This window comes from Aythya ferina, assembly GCF_964211825.1.
Source record: "Aythya ferina genome assembly, chromosome: 11".
In the NCBI taxonomy this organism is placed as follows: Eukaryota; Metazoa; Chordata; class Aves; order Anseriformes; family Anatidae; genus Aythya; species Aythya ferina.
In genome coordinates, this window is record NC_140307.1 from 20877426 (window position 1) to 20894594 (window position 17169).

The 17169-nt window shown below is 39.9% G+C and overlaps 1 protein-coding gene across 1 annotated transcript in view; it reads left to right on the forward strand.

Moving 5' to 3' along the window:
• Positions 1 to 17169, forward strand: part of LOC311442625 (uncharacterized protein) — a 59659-nt gene that overhangs the window by 17803 nt on the left and 24687 nt on the right. The window contains exons 7-10 of the mRNA XM_084532059.1: positions 2303 to 2385; positions 3390 to 3465; positions 3893 to 4013; positions 6152 to 6218. Coding sequence (XP_084388185.1) covers positions 2361 to 2385; positions 3390 to 3465; positions 3893 to 4013; positions 6152 to 6218 — 289 coding nt within the window. The 5' untranslated portion in view covers positions 2303 to 2360. The remainder of the gene's footprint in view (positions 1 to 2302; positions 2386 to 3389; positions 3466 to 3892; positions 4014 to 6151; positions 6219 to 17169) is intronic.

A 17169-nucleotide genomic window follows, 5' to 3' on the forward strand; every position in this document is an offset into this window, starting at 1 on the left:
CAGTTGTGCTTATGAACATTTGTAGATATTCAATTTTTTTTCCATAGTACAACAACTAGACTGTTTAACTGCATAGGATGAATGCAGATAGCAAAGCTCTTTTGGGGGGTGGCATGGTGTGTGTGTAGTTATGTTTAGACAACAATATGACCTACAAGCTGACCAGTGTGGAAATACTGCTATCTTCTGTGACATGGAATCTTATACCACTTATGTACGTTGGACATAAAGGGAGCATCTACCTTTAACCAAAGTGATAGCTCCTGTGCGTTTGCAGCAGAAAGAACCATGCTGTGTCAAGTTCTGGAGGGACGTAATCTACTCATAATAAAATCCTTCAGTTTCTAGGTCGTTGTGGCTCTAGCAATCTTTATGTGAGTAAATAATGCTTACTGCCATAATACTTTGTTTGAAAGCAAAATAATCACAGCAAGATATTCTTAAATATTTTGTCCTCTGGTTATCAGATTGTATGATTAAAATTGCACATGTAGAACAGCTGATGTTCATCTGAGGTTTCTGGCTGGTTGAGGTACATCTCTACCACTGCACACCCAAATATGTAGTGAGGACATTTGGAGAAATTAAGAATTTCCAGAAAGCAGTGTTTCGTCACAATTAATGTTTATCTCCTCCTGGTGACAGTACTTTGGGATATCAAAATGAATGACAGAAATGAAAGCAAAACAGCTGTTTTTTGACCGATAGTGTTGAGCATAAATGTGAAATAATTTAGAATGGGTATCTGTGTAAGACTTTATATATAGTATTTTTGATTTGTACAGTTTTTTAATCCTTTTCCTCTGTTGACCTTGAAAGCACTGGTTGGTTATTAGTAAAATATACACCTATTTTCAGGGTTTAAAATGGAAATGGAGATCTTGCAATAATTTGGCTAAAAGCTACTAGAGCATTCAAGCAGCTGTCAGAATTTTAGGAGAAACCATATTAAGCAAAACCAAGCTGTAGCTGTTTAAGTGATAGCTATGCTGACTGTATTTAGATACCTGGATAGGTGGCACTTCGGCTGGCTTAATTCAATGGCTACAGATATGAATTATTAACAAAATACAGTTTGGTGACAGCTTACACACTATGGGCCAGAGACTCTTCTCAGTCCACATGTGCAGCTTGTATTATATCCAAATTAGATCAATTTATAATTCTACTCTCCCTCTCCCCTTTCTCTCGCTTTCTCTCTCACACACACACTCTCACTCGCTATTCTCTACAACCTGCATTTGTGACTTAGTAAAGCCCTGATGTTAGCCCATCTAATTACACGTTTGGGAGAGCATTGACACTATCACCTTATGGACTCCTTATGAACATAAGTGGCTGATTGAATACTCACAGCAGAAATAGCAGCAGCAGTACTGTTACCTAAACCATAACTGTTGTTTGTTTAAATGGTGGGCTTTACCTTTGGAAGAAACATTCATCTTTTGATCTGGATGGCTAAGCGCTGTGAATTCTTAGTCGGTCAGGGCAATGGATATGTGCCAGAATGTGCCCCATACCCTTCCTGGGTCCTAAAGGTCATTCATTTTTAAGGCAGAAGCAGTCTGTAGTATTGGTAAGTAATTTGCTTTTTATTTGCATTTATTTTCCCTTCTAAGTTGTAAATGGCTGTGTGGCTGTTGCTTTCTTTAACTCTGTCAAAAACTCTGCATTCTCTGAACCTTGCTTTGAAAATGCATGCAGCCTCAGTGAGTTGCATATTACAGAATTATCTTTCTTGGTTTCTGTTGGCTGCAGAATATGCATCTTATCTAAATATTTACAGTAGATATAAAAGCAAGTTCTTTTTTGTGAAGTTGAACGAAAGGATGAAGTGGCACTAGTGCACTTAAATATTAGTTGAGGAAACAGTCTCCCAACAGTCTCCCTCTGTTACTGGGTATTACCTGAGTTTTAAAAACCTTCTCAGGCAGAGTACCCAAGCAGAGGGAAGCAACTCTAGAGCTTTTGTGATGTACTCTTTTTTTTTTCCTTTCTTTCTTTCTTACTTTTTTTTTTTTTTAATTTATTAATTTATTTTAACTTTTCAACCCATACATGCCTGGAATTGAGCTTAGTAACTAGCAATATAAATAAATGCTGGTCCATCTTCTCTTGCATGTTTGAAATTGTCCCTCTGAAATGCTACATACTGAGTGCTATAAAACATGGTAACTTATTTAGAAATGCATACAGTATTCTGTTGTTTGGAAACACCATCTGGATCTGCCGTATTTCATAAACACCTTCATCTCTTTTTCTCTCTCTCTTTTTTTTTTTTTTTTTTTTTTTTTTTCCTCAGGTATTCTCTAATATTCTGTTAGAAAAATACTTTGTGGTGGAAAGTAATTCTGAATGGGATGGAAAGACTAGATTACCTGACAGGTATTTTTCTATCTAGTGTTTCTTGTAGCAATAAAGCATAAACATCCCTTTTCAGTTGTGCAACAATACTTTTTGATGCTACTGTTGTAATGACTTTCTTTGAAATCTGGATGGGCTTCAGAGGGCACAAATGAACTGAGAAAATGAAGGTAAGGAAAAGGGAAAAAGGGAAAGAAATGGAGATTAGCTGAGCAGTCTAGGGAACTTTTTTTCTCACTGCTGGTGTCTGTTTCTGAAACTAGCTAAAATGGCTTTAACCCCTACAAGCAGTGCAATTGGAGGTGGTTTCAAACTGTGAATGTGGATTCAGATGTTAACAGTGAAATTACAATCCTAGAACTCAAGGTGATACCCACCATGCTTTCACTTCATTCTGTCATTAATACATGATACTCACGTCTGAATGAGTAACCGAGCCTTGTCTCTTATTTTTATTTATTTATTTATTTATTTCTTATAAAAGTGTTTGTAATATTCAGACCTAAACTTGGTTTTTCAGCTTAGTTCTGACTGAATTATGCTCCAGGCTGTTTTGTTTAGAGACTTTAAAATAGGCCTTAATCCCACAATGTGATGTGGAGAAGTTGGTGGCTGTGCTCATGCAGAGCTCTCCAAGAAACTTTAGAGTTTTATGTTGCACAGTCAGCTCCATATTTTGTGTATTTCTTAACCATTCTATGATCCATTTTTCTGATAGAATTTCTTGCATACTTCTGATTCTGACCTCAGTATTTCAAATTATCCTGCATCCAAGAAAGACTTGCCTATATAAGCATATATATATATTGTGTGTATACACTTAATACAAATGGCTTTTACTTCATGGTGACTTCTGAATATCAGGATTTGCTACATCCTTAAAAGGGCATTTAACAACAACAAATCATGTAATCCCATCCCTTTAGCTTAATTTAGAACTGTTTTATTCATTTGTGCTTTTACTGACTTTTTTCATATTGTCTGTGGCTGGATATTAAAGAATCCTATGTTTTCATTGTTTCCAGATCTTCCACCGAAGATCAGTGAAAGTGGATTCCATGAGTGGTGGGCTGATGCCGAATGTTTCAATCATTGTTCAAGGTGCGTAGTATTATTAGTGATTGTATCTGGCTGTTGTTGGGGTTGAAGTTGAGCCATTTTGATTAGCTTAGCCTGTGTTGTAATCTTGGCTTGGTGATTTTTAGCTTCATTTATTGCATTTTCTTGTTTTTCCTCCTCTTACTCCAGAGAGGGTCTGAATTTATTGAGCTTTTTGTTCAGCATTTGACAACCTTGACTCAAGATTTGAGATTGAAGGTCACGCTTTTTACTCAAGTCTTGACACTTGAGAGTCACTGTGGTCAGTTTTCTGGTGATTCTCCTGGATGACACAGGAGTTTTATTGCCCTGTCAGGAAGTCAGCAGGGGCTTTCACTTCACTTTCAGTTTTATTATGGAAGTCTTTCTTGGAGATGTTTTTGACATGAGATTTTTTTTTTTTTTAAGAAGACTAAACTTATTTTTTTAGGAAGGTGGTATTTGTGCCACTGAACCACCTGCTGCCCCCTCAGAGAAGGCAGACAGAAGACCAGTACTGCCTTTCTCATCTGCCACGTTCCTTCTTCCACCCACTTTTGAGTCTCTTTCCTGTAAGTGGATTTTGCTTGGTTTGTAACAAGCTAGTCCTAACAAAGATGCTGCCTGCAATTTACCAGCAGTGACAGAAGTATTATAAGTGCTGATTTTAGTTTTCCTAATTGTTTTGCTGCAAACAGTTGCTTACTGAGATAACATCTTGCTGGGTTTGACTGGTGTACTATCCGTTGCTGAGGTGTTATGTAATTAGCAATAACTAGGCTAAGTATATCGGGCTTATGCCAGGCTGGCAACTACTCCATGAAATGAATTCAAATAAGCAGGGGAAAAGCACCCCAGAAAGGTGTAGAAAATCAAGACAGGAAGTGGTCCAAAGGTCCCCCACAGTAAACGTCTTGCATGTCTAAGAAAGCAACTTTGGAAGATACTTAGCCCTTTTAACAGCAGACTTTCTTAATTCTTCTCTCTCAGAGTTGTTGGATTTAGTCTTCTTTCTGCAGGCGGATGTGCCCACAACTGAGTCAGGAGTCCAGTTGCCATTCACTCTCACAAGGCTAAGTGCTCTGGCTTTTGCTGCTGAGGTGGTTTGCCACTGCCCTTCTGAAAGAGGTTGCCTTTCCAGAGCAGAGCTGGTGTAAGAGAACACAATCTCTGTTTCACAGTCCAGCACCTTAGAGGATATCCTCTTTTAGATCAAGCTAATTCATGTCAGAGTGTTTCAGACAGGGATGTACATGTCGGTTTGTGGCCTATGCTGTCAGGATGGAGGGTTGGAACAGTCAGATCCACTTTAGATCACCCACAGCAAATCAGATGGTGCCTGGAGTCTTTATGGTTGTAGAGAAACAGGATCACTGCTGCAGAAAGGCATCTGGGAGCCACTGGTAGTATGCTGTGCTGCTTCTGGTACTTGCAAGGTCATCTAGTCTTTTGGGTACCCAAAGAAAACATGACTTTGCATTGCAGTCCAGTTCTAGTCCTTTCTGCATGTTATTCAAAGGATGCTTCCAGAAACGAGCACTGAAATGTGTGACTGACAAAATCCTGGCTCTACAGCAACCTGTTGAGTTAGCAGTAATCTCAGGCCCCATCTAGCGTGCACTGTGTGGTCCCTTGGTTTCTCTTACCCAGCAGGATTTGAGATTCATGAGAATCTTGCATTTCTGGACCTTGTGAAAGCAGAATTCCTGCTGGTTTCAATACCTTGCTCATTCATAAGAAGTGGATCTGGCAGGGAGATTTGAAAGATGGTGGGAAATGTGTACATGTGTCTGTGATTAAAACAGACTTTGTGTTCTGGAATTCATCCAGCCAGCAGGCTAGGATCTGGTTAGTTTTGTAATTCTCCTCCTACAGCCCTGCCTTCCCCTTCCAACAGCAATCTGCTAACATGGTGCAATAGACTGAATTCTAAACTAGTACAACTCTAAACACAGCAGCTGAACAAAGGTAGGGTTGTGCAGCATTATTTCTCCAAGGCTGGCACCTTTGACAATGCTTTCAAGGGAAAGTTTCACAAAGCAAAGTTGGTTCTTCAAGGCAAAGGCTGCTTACCCATGGGCTGTGTGTGGTCTACCAGCGTAATTAATCTGGCCAGCTTCCCAGGATAACTTGGAAGAGATCTGTAGGCAAAAGGGGTTCTATAGCTGGGATAGCTTGCTCCTTGCTATTTCCTTTCTGCTGTCCCTCCCCCTTGTGATGTTAGTGTATGTGAACTGTATATTTGTTTGTGAGTGGAGTGGGGTGGCATGTGGCCCTGCATTTAATTAGTGGTCTGTGATGGCTGGGCAAAACTGGACTGAGTCAGGAGACTTCTGTTGTTCTTGTGACTGCTTGTGAGCAATGTGTTTTAAAATGGATGTGAATGAAATCTTTACTGGTCTTCCAAAATCACTGGAATAAAATGTAAATGTAACTGGGGTAAAAGCATTTTGTCTGCTGACGAGGAAGTTTATTGGGATGAGTGCTATTTATTGCATAGCTTGTGTGTTTTTTTCTAACAGCCGCACAAATCTGCTCCTTAGATGTGTGCAAACACCTTCCAGGTATGGGCAGAATCCAAGCCTGACCCCACAGTGTCTTCCCACAGTATCTCTGTGGCTGCTTGTAGCCAAGGTGTGGCAGTTCTCAAACCAAAACAGAGTTTTACTTATTCACCTTATTTTACATATTCACCTTATTTTTTTCTTAGACTCTAGGCAACAAATACCATTACCTTTCTGCCTGGGAAAGGTGCTCAGCCTTCAGGAGCCAGAAAGGTGAGCCGGGACAGCAGCAGTATGGACGATTCATTCCTGTTACAGTAGTAGGAGTCTTTGGAAATTCTCTTCTCTAGCTAGTTCTTGATATCCTTAAATATACAGAGCAGTTTTCTTCCAGTGTGCAGGTGACAGCACAGGCTATTTCCTTTGATACTGCTGAGAGTTCACACTTCCTCATGTATGTGCATGCTGTTTCTGCAAGTTCTGGAAAATAAAGACCTTGAAAGTGACAGAACAAACACCACCAAAGGAATTGCACCTACTGTATCAACAGAGAGAAAATTGTCCAGCTAAGGAACGGGTCACAGAGATCTGGGCTTAAATTATTAATTCCTAACTGTTACGAAGTTCTGCAAACTCCCTCTCTCTTTCTAAAATGCCCAAAGCAGAGGGTGCAGCCATTTTTTGTGCCCTGAAGACTAGGTTACAAATCTGTAATGCTGTTTGTCTTAATCCACTGGCTTTTTGTTGTTGTATTTTTCTCTTTTGCTATTCCCACACCTGGATGAAATGGTGCCTACTCTCACTTTCAGCCTGTGTCACCAGCTACTGGAGTGTTAGGGGACAGTGAACAGTCAGCATCTGCTCTGTTCTCTCTAGATGCTTCTGGCTGTGATCCTAGAGCTCTCAAGGTCCTCTGTCTGGTTCTGCATAGTACAGACCCCTTGCATGTGGATCCATACCATGTCCTAAGAAAGCTGCCTTCCCTGTGTGCAGACAAGCTTCCCTCACTTCCTCTGGATGTCTTTTCACCAGCTTGACTGTTGCTAGTCGTGAGCTGTTCAGCTCATGCAATCTAGTTAATCACTTACTCAGAATTAAAGTGACTGTAATGGGAGTGAGATCCCTTCACAAATAAATTAATATGTTACTTTTGAGAGTGTTTGTAAGGAATCTGTTTAATGATTCTATTTCAAAAGCTAATTCAGGTTAATATTCTTCAGCATATGTCATGCCTTCCTTCCTGTACTTGCTTGGTATTTTAATTCTTGCAGTAGGGGAAAAACCTGAAATGATGAACCTTAGCCTGGGATAGCAAAAGGAAAAAAGGCTTAAGAGACTACTGAGAAAATGGTTTTTCTAACCCCCTATTCACCTTCTGATATTGGATAAATTGCATGTCTCTGGACCCATCTGGCACTGCAGGGGAATAATATCCTTTATGAAAAAGACATTTTACTTAAGGTTTTATTCCAGTTTGATCCAGAAGGGGGAAATTGATTTAGCCTGTGATGTTAGAAAGCAAAATCAAGGACTGCTGAGACAGAGGGCAAGCTGCACTGTGACACCTTCTGTGCATTCAAACTAGAAACAGGATCCTTGCCCTGTTGCAGTGATCTCCCCTTCACATCTGTTGCTCCCTTTTTACTCAGACACATGCGAAGTCACATGTGCTGCACTGACAACAATGTAACTGTTCTCCTGTAATCAAAGAACTCCTCATATGAGCTCCTCTGATCCTTCTGTAAATGCCAGCTTACAGGGGACAAAGCACTGGACTTGTTTCATCCCAAGAAGAAGCCTTTAGAATAAAAAGGTTTTTGGTGGGAGCATTTGGGAGCAGTGTCCTAAGGGGAAGTGTGTTTTCTTCTGTTGATGCCAATCTGACTTGCTTTTGTAGTTGCCAGGAGTTTATAGAAGGCCAGTATTTCTGACCCAAAAGACAGGGATCTTTAAGAAGGCCAAATCTAATGGACTCTATGCCTCACATGGTGAAGTGGGAAACAGTAACTAGATTGTGCATGGTCTGTGTCTGAAGCATAACACAGTAATGGCTTCTTCCTAAAGCATCAGAGGCTGTAGTCAATCCCTAAGCGGACGGTCACAAATTAAAGCCGCTAAGTTTGGGGATTGCAATCAGTGGTTATTCCTCTGAGAAGCAACTTAGCACATTAGGCTGTTGAGCACAGCATAGCTGCTTGACCAGCATGCTCTCTATTCCTCTGATCCAGTGGCTGGAAGCTCCCTGCAGGGCAATGATTGTGACTGCACTGAACTGCTGGATGAGGGGGTCTTGTATTATTTTCTTTTTGCTTGTTTGTGTTTATGTAGCTCACGTGGCTTCTTCTGCCTAGTAACTAACAGCCACACTTTTTGTTATAGCAGTGTTTCAGCCCTACATTCTGAATAATAGGCCTGACAGAGCTAGTTCAAACCTTTGATGGAAACGTGTTTTCCTGGAGTAAGTTCTCCATGTGAACCTAGATGTCTTGTCAAATTAGGTTGATTAGGGACTTTTTTTTTTTTCTTAAGCAGCTTTTCACTTAAACTTTTATTTTTGTGTATGTTTATCCTACAGCATATAACTGAAGTGAAAAAAGTATGTTTTAGATTATTTTATGGGAAATGGTTTCATAAATATCCATCCAGACTTGGCAGAAAGCTGAAGGTTTCAAAGCTCAGAATTTTTCATGAAACTAAACCTCTGTTCTTTACACAGCTTTCATGCTTGTCCCCACAGTGACTTCCACCTAGATCACTGCAGTATATTGCAATGAGGAATAAATGGGAAAATCAGCAAAGGGCTTCAGCCTAGTGTGGTGTCTTGTTTTCTCCCTGTGACCACCTGTGTTTTCACTTCTGCGATGCTAAAGTTTGGCAGTGCTGATTAGCTGATAACATTGTTGCTTGCTAGTGACACTGCCAAAACTATTGACTGTCATGCCTGGGGTGTAACTGAAGTATTTAGTGATTATTTTGAGGAATTGTATGAAATGAACTTTGAGAAATCCTTGCAATGCAGACTCATTCAAATCATCTGTCAGTGCAGTGCTGTAAGTGCACCAAAGGAGAACTCATCTAACAGAAGAGAGGAAATTAACTTTCTGTACTACTCAGGTCTGTGAAATTTCATCTCTTAAACTTAGGTTTAGCTTGCAGACTTTTTTTTTTTTTTTTTTTTTCCCACATAGTATGCAGAATCTCTTCCATTACTACTACAGGAGCTGCGCTGGTGGATAACTGTTAAAACAACACTGGGATTTCCTTTTTGTTATTTGAAGAAGAAACCACTTTTTTTTTTTTTTTTTTTTTTTTTTTTTTTTTTTTTTTTTCCCTCTTTATATGTTGTAGCTTCTCCCAGAACTTTGGGAAAGCAAAATGCATGCAAAATCAGATGGGATTCTTTATGCCTGCTGTCACAGATACTCCCATGAAAAATCAGAATGGAGAGGATGAAGATTGGTGCATTCATTATGAGAAGAAGCTTGCTAGCAGCAAAATATAATGTGGAATCTCCTCCTTCCTGAGGATGATAGTTCACATGCAATTGTAAATATATGCTCTCTGAGGGATTAAAAAAAGACCCTTGAAAGGCCAAGATACCCATTATGAAGCTATCAAGCTGGAAAGCTGCCATTGACTAGATTAATATGAGCCTGGTCAATTTTTCAAAACATACATTATAAAAAGAACAATGCTTAGTGCTTTGTTTTCAAGGCACTTTCAGTCATTCATTAAATCATCCTCATAGATACAAGAGATGTGCTTATGCAGAATTTGGAAAGCATTTAATTCAGGATTTATTTAGTCTTTATAGAAACCAGTAAGACTCTGGTTCTCAAACATTTTAAACCTTCTTCCTTCCTCTTTGTCCCCACTGTCATTGCTCTTTGAGACTTGTAAATGCAGTCGAGGTGCTCAGCTGATCCACTGTTGCAGAGCTGCTGGGAGAATGTGGTAATGCAGTGAGTTCTGGGGTTGATGGGTCAGGAGAGAGGGTGCTGGCAGAAGAAGGGTGGTACACATTTGTCCCAAGTGTTGCTTCTCATGCTTCTCATCCATCGTGGTCTGATCCCCCCATCTCTGTGTGGCAGTGTCTGGAGTCACTTCCCAGGCTTGTGTGATCCAGAAGTACTGTGCTCTCACTCTTGCTTTAGACGTACCCACTCTTTTCATTTCCAGTTTTATTTTCACCTAGGACTAAGGAGCTGGGAGAGGTGGTGGAGCAGGCAGCCACTCAGTGCATGGAGTAGAAAAAGCTGTAGAGGGGCTTGAGGTGGTGCCTTCCCCTCTAGATCTGTGTTTTACTTCCTGCTGCCCTTTGCCTTCTCAGCTACTACTTCTCCTGACTTGGCTCTGCTGCCTCCTTCCAGATACAGCCTAGCTCTCTGCTTCTCTCTCTCTCCCTCTCTCTCTTTTTTTTTTTTTTTTTTTTCTCCCCAGCATACATATGCTTGTGAGCACTGTTCTGTCTGTAGCTGTGCGAGTGTAGGAGGGTCCAGCAGGGAGCAGAGCAGTAGAAAGGGGCTGCCCAAGCAGCATTTTCTAGCAGCCCGGAGGGGAATGAAAAAAAATGAACTATGTCAGATGACATCTGGAACAGAGTACCCTTTGCTTTAACAATTGTCCTTATTATAGCATTATTGCATTACGAGAAAAATAGCCAAGGTATTGAAATAAGGAGTTAAAGACCTAATACTTAAGAAATGATGCTTTAGCTGACACTGACTAAGGGTATTCAGAGCCTTAGCACAATTTGTAGACTGGCTGGTGAGTTGCTTCATTCATTATACTTTTTTAAGTTCATAAAATGGTACAGGGATTAAAGATTATCACACTCCTTTCTTGCGGTTTTAGCTGTTTATATTAAACGCTGTACAGATGAATCAGGAGTGTTGCTTTGCCTAAGAAAGTTGGCAACATAAGAAGTTTTCATGAAATTTTCCTTACGTGTTTAGAATAGCAATAAGCATGCAGTATTTCATCCTGTTTTAATAGTCTGGATGTGGCTGCCTTAAAATACAACCCCCTGAGAAAATCTCACACTGCTAAATGTATTTCTTTCTATATCAGATCCTTCCTCTCGCCAACCCTCTTCCACCCCAGTTCTAAGACTTTTCTTTCATTGAATGGAAATTATTTTTTTGAGACATTCAGTATTGTCGTTTTACTAATGTAAAATTGTGAATATAATCTTATGGTCTTGGTACAACTGAGAATCAAATCACTGGAACAAAATAACATAAACATTTCTTGCTTCAGTACTTGTCAAGGGAGTTTAGTCATTAAATATTTTGCAGGAATAATTCAGTCTTTTGATAAAACTGCATTTCGCACAGAGAATGTGGTTCTGGCTCATTTTGGCTTTCCAAGACTAGTGCTAGCCAGCAGCAATTCTGTTGACTTTTCCTAAGATCTGGGTCAGAGTTGAAAGCAAAAACTTCAGTGTGTTTGCATGTTTGTGTATTTCTAAGAACGATGGTTTATATAACTTCAGGGACCTTATCAGCAAAAAGGAACAGGGAACTGAAACAAATTTGTGCTGCTGAGTGGAGTGATATACAGAACGATGACAACAACAAAATTACACATTGATAGCATTGACAAGTATGCTTTTTAAAATTGTAGTAGTAGCCAAAATTCATGTTTTTATGCATCATGGTGGTTGAAACCAATTATTAATTTGGCACTCTGAGTGATAAGAAGAATGAAAATTAATCTGTAATAGCAAAAATGAGCTTTCTTGGATCTTAGCTGGTGGTAGTAGTTTTTATTCCTGGTGTAGGTTACAGATTCCAGTCCACTGATTCTATACGCTTATTTTTTATTGCTAGCATAAATTTATGCCTTCTTTTTATTTTAATTTAAAGACTTAGAGCAATATTTTTATTATCTATAAATGAGTGTTTCTTTCAAATGTGCCCTGATGTAAAATGCTGAGAGGGTTAGCTTTGGCTTTTTTCTTTACCTACTGTATACTTTTTCTGACATGTTAGATTAACTTTCAGCCTCAGGCCAATCTGTCAAAGAAACAGGGAACGTCTCCTGCTATGACAGATTTGCCAGAGGCTGAGGTTTGAAACAAGCTGGGTATTGCTTCTTACACAAAAGTAATTTCTCCCTACTGAAGAGAACTATCACTGAATCAGCTGAACAGAAGCCTCTGACTTGCATTACTAGGTTCTGATCAGAAAATCTGCAACAGGCGTTTTTTTAATAAACTTATATGCCACAAAGGAGCTTTGGCAGTATAACTCAGAGAGAACTTTCAGCAATATAAGGTCAAAATAATTTCCTCAAGGATATCAGAAATCCAATATAAATTTAAAAAACTTTTCCTGGTTGACTTCAGTATTGTTATCATGTTGGATGAATATACTGCTACAAAGATATACCCATAGGTCGGACTTTAACATACAGGCAGGACCTATGCTATCATCCTGGAATCTGTTCCAAAAATAACCACCCCTGATCCCAAAAACTGACTCAATTTACAGTATGAGCTGAATGAAATTGTGCCCTCTGCACCCCAATTTTTCTGCCTTCGCTGTAGTGCTGAGCACTGAGATGTTGTGTATCCTGAACTTTCCTTTGTAGTGTGGCTTCTTCCAAGGGGTTATCAACAGCTGGCTCTCAAAGCAAATCCGGCTGTGTAGCAAAGCCTGGGATTTTTGCACAAATGGCTAAACAAGAAAATCCATCACAGGCGTCCCCTAAGACACATTCTAGACAATTGCACAATAGTTACAGTGCTGCTGGGCACCTTGTGGGGTGAAATGAAGTCATGGTTCATTCAGTCAGGGTTCCTTTTGTGGAGGGCATTTTTCCCTCTTCAGGACTGGCTGGCAGAATGTGTGCAATATTACAGGAAATCCTCCGAGAGAAATGAGAGGATTACACTGGGAGCCCTCACTCCCTCTTTTGCCTTCCATGATATGAGTAACAGTGCTTCCATGATATGAGTAACTCTGTAACAGTGCTTCATGCAAACTGGGAAAGTGCATCAGCAGTTTGTTCTACCAGATTTTGTACCCCATATGTGTGAGCCAGACTCTAGGATATTTTAAGAAGTACATTTTATTGGCCTTGATGGAGGAATTAATAGGTATCCTCCTCAGGCATGTGCCATGAAAAGAACTTAGACACACATAATGGGCTCCTTCTGGCATTAGAATAGCTAAAGCTATGTCCATTTCAACAGGCTAATTTGAGTTGATGCAGTTGTAATAGTTTATGCCAACAGAGGATCTAGCCCAATTAAACTGGAATGATACACCATGCTAATTTTAACCCTTTCTCCAGAAATGCATGTCTTTGCTGTTTTACCTGCTGATCACAAAGTTCATAAGCTTCTGCTTGTAACTGAGCTTCCACTTTGTGAAGTCTAATCCCTATTTGTATTCTCTTAAAACAAAACAAAACAAAAAACTTCATAAATGTTGTGAAGAGTAAATAGATTATAAGTATTAATTTATACTTTCAGAGTTCCCAGCTGCTCCATTTCCCTTACAGCTGCACAAAATCACAACAGTGGTTTGGAGGGCTGTAGTAAGGTAGGAAATGTATCTCGATGCTGTTTCTTTACAGCTGTCCTTGCTACGAGGTGGTGTCTCTGCATGTATTTTAAGAAGAAAGCACTGTCCATCTGTTGGACACGTGGTGGGCTTCTGAGGAACAAGGAAGTATGGAAGTATGCGTGTTTAAAAGTTCAAGGAACACCAATAACAAGTACCACATCTACCTCAAACTGAAGAAAATGGAAGTGTCGTGTGGCCTAGGGATGTTTGTCTCCCTGTTTGGGCCCTGGTAGTGTACCTTAGTGTCACAGAAGAGGTACAGGAAAAGAAGGTCTCTTGGCTTTTCTTTTCAAGATGACCAAATATAACCAAAGGAAATACGCAAAATATAACCAAATTGCAAAATAATAGAAATAGAAATAAGAAAGAAAAATAAGCAAAAATATAACCAAATGAAATAAGCAAGAATATGTATTCACTCTGAAAGCTGTTTTCTGCTTTGTGGTAGTGCTTGTGATCTAAAAATACAGTGAGTTGCAGGGGGGGAGAAACAGCAACAAAAAACTAAAACCCCCCAAAAAGAAGAGGAGAGATGTTTTCAACCTACAGGAAACAACTGCTGGAAGATCATAGCAAGAGACTTCTCTTTGACAGAATCCTGTAGGGCTGCTTTGTTTTGGAAGTGTGCATCGTGATGGTGGTGACAACAGTATTGGAATATATTTGCAAAAACAGATGAGAAATGTGTGGCAGCTTGTTTTAAGTGTATGTCAACAGACATACACTACAACTTCACACTGGACTGGTTATGAAGGCAGATGACTTTGAGGTCCCCCAAAAAGCATAAAGTTATGGAATTTGTCCTCTGCATTTTTCAGCTATTTTACAATTTCTGAGAAAAAAAAGATTGAATTTTAAAGCATAATCAGGACTACTTTATTTTAGTCTCAAACAAGAAGAAAAATCTATAAACACATAAACAGTGGAGATCTGCTCCACAGTTTCTCAGGAAGGATTCTGGGTTTGACAGAACTAGATTTTTCTCCAAAGTATCACTAATATTTTACACTTGGCATTTGTCCAATTCTGTTTTGGTGTAAGTTATTTAAGAGCATGCAAAAAGTGTTCAATCTTCACAGATAATGAGGTTATTATTGCTAATGAGAAGAGACTTTTGAGCTATAAATAGTGAACTCTGATCCAGCAGCAAAGTTGCTTTAGGGTAGAACCCAAAGGAGAAAATAAATCCTTTCTGGGTTGCCATTTTACTTTGGAATTCTGGTGCCTTATCAGTCAGTTGCACCCTAGCCATACGATCTGTTTGGAAAAGAGAGAGTTTTAGGCTTAGTTCACTGATTGGATCGATGGAGGGATAAGCAAACCACAACCCCCACCCCCCCCTCTTTTCCTTCATTCGTGAGACGATGCCTAATGCTGTTTTGTGGACCTCAGTGCAGGTCCTACAAGTTCTGGGTTCTGGATTTATTTGCTTTGTGGACATGGGGTGGCTAGCTACAGATGCTGTTTTTGTTTGTTTGTTTGTTTGTTTTTGTTGGAGGTCACGTAAATCAGTGTTAAAATGAATCTTAATCCTATGTGCTCCAGATGCAGTGGAGTATCTATGGAGGAGAAAAAGAGAGATGTAAAGGAAACACATATCATTTGAATTTGTTTTCTAAAAATAGGTTATAAATCATATTTAACATCTCAAACAGTAGACTAGTAGAGGATTGCAGCATGATTCAAGTAGGATCAGGAGATCTGAGGCTCACAAGTCTTTCTGGCAGCTCCATTGAGCTTAAAAAGTTGAGCCAAACAGGCAGAAGTTGACTGAGAAAAAGGAGCGAGTTGGATGTTATGATAGTGACTGCAGAGGGCAGGCAAGGCTGAGTTGCATGGGTGCTGCAAAGACTCTTAAGATGGGAGAATAAATCTATTTTTACAGACTGAACATCAAAGGAGGGGACTATATTGGGGAAAAATGCATTTTGAAAATACAGTAAGGCAAAAACAAACAAACAAAAAAACCCACAACTAAACAAAAAAACCACTTTTCCCTCTCTTAAAAAAAAAAAAAAAAAAAAAAAAAAAAGAGGAAGACAGAAGAATGGAGAAAAATTTAGCTTTGGTTATTTTTGCACCCTTTCCTTAAACTGGAATATAGAAGAGAGAGCTCCTTGCCTGCCTAGGAGGGACTCAGAAAGTACAAACCAGCCAGAGTCACGGTCTGGACCCCTGAACAGAGAAGTACAAAGGAAAGGTGAGCACTGTGCAATTCTTCAAGCTTCATGCCGAAAGTGGAGAAAAGCAGAAAGGTTAATGTGGCCCTTTCACAAAGATGCATACAGAATAGTAATTTGCTGTGGAACAAATTGGCTGAAAATGGCAGGGCAGGTGAAAGGCTGAGCTCTGGGTGCTAACACAGAAGGAGAGGGAAGTGCCTCTGCAGAACCGGGTCTCAGCTTGAAGTTCACAGGTCCTCAACACAAAGCAGCTCTTGCTGCCTGCTGGGCTGTCTGCGCCAGCCTGTTCTCCAGGGCCCAGGTGTTTTGAACAGATACCTAAAAGGGCTGTTGTAGCTTCATGTTTTACCAAAAGAGAGGAAAATCCATTTCTGTCTATATAGGAGAGCTGATGAAAGACTTCCCATTTGTACAAGCTGGTATGCTGGTGCCTTAATGCAGCTAAAATTTGAGTCTGCTGCCCATCTGTATGTGCCTGCATTTGGAGCTGAGCAGCACAAGCTACTTTGCTAACAACCAGGAAACTGCACCATATGTCATAGGCTCTTACTACTAAAAATCCAGCAGAGAGCTGGGAGGAGTAATAAGAACAAAGCTACCTGAATTAAATGTACAGATTACATATTTCATGCAAAATGTGTACTGCGAAAATGCCTCCAGCCTTGCACGCTTGAGAGCTCTCATAACTCCCTCCTTGTTTGTATTGCCCCAGATCTCTGCCGTTTTAACCACTGCATGCAGTAGATTTTTGGTAGTTACCTTTATGGTTATACCACAGTTGGAACAAGAGACAGCTAGCTATTGATACTGTGAACATACCCTGTTCACCCTGCTGCAGATAATTTGCAAAATGGCCTCAATCTTTTTATAGGTTCGGTCATGACAAGAATTAATCAACAAGTAGGTTTTGCTGACATGCTTTCGACTAAATTCTTTGTGTTGACTTGTGCATTACAAATAACAAACTGCTGGTGGCAGATACTGACCTGTTTGTTGAATGGGGCACCTGACAGCTGCTTGTGGATTGGAAGGTGCCTTATACATTCACGGACATTTGGTATGGCTGCACCACCTATGTGCAGATTCCAGCACGCAGCAGCACCACAACGATTTTTTTCTGATTCTCCCTGGGACTGCAGCCCTGGTTCTTCAGACTAAGTGGGAATGGATGTGAAAGCCAATAAATGGATATTGATGGTAGGGGCTTTTTCACTTGTTCTGCCCACCTCTACCACTCCATAGTTACCAACAACAGAAGACTTAAATTACTTTTGAAAAACAAATGAACAGAGTAAATGATGTGCTGTCATATCCTTGACTGGGCTTTTTAATAATGTTTGTTTGCTTATCTTGCTGATTTGTAGGGTCTGGTAATTTGTGATTGGCCTCGCAATTGTTAGTGTGGATTAGCGTAACTATGTTATATCAGAGGGACAAACTATTCAATGAGAAAAAGAGAAGCATCCC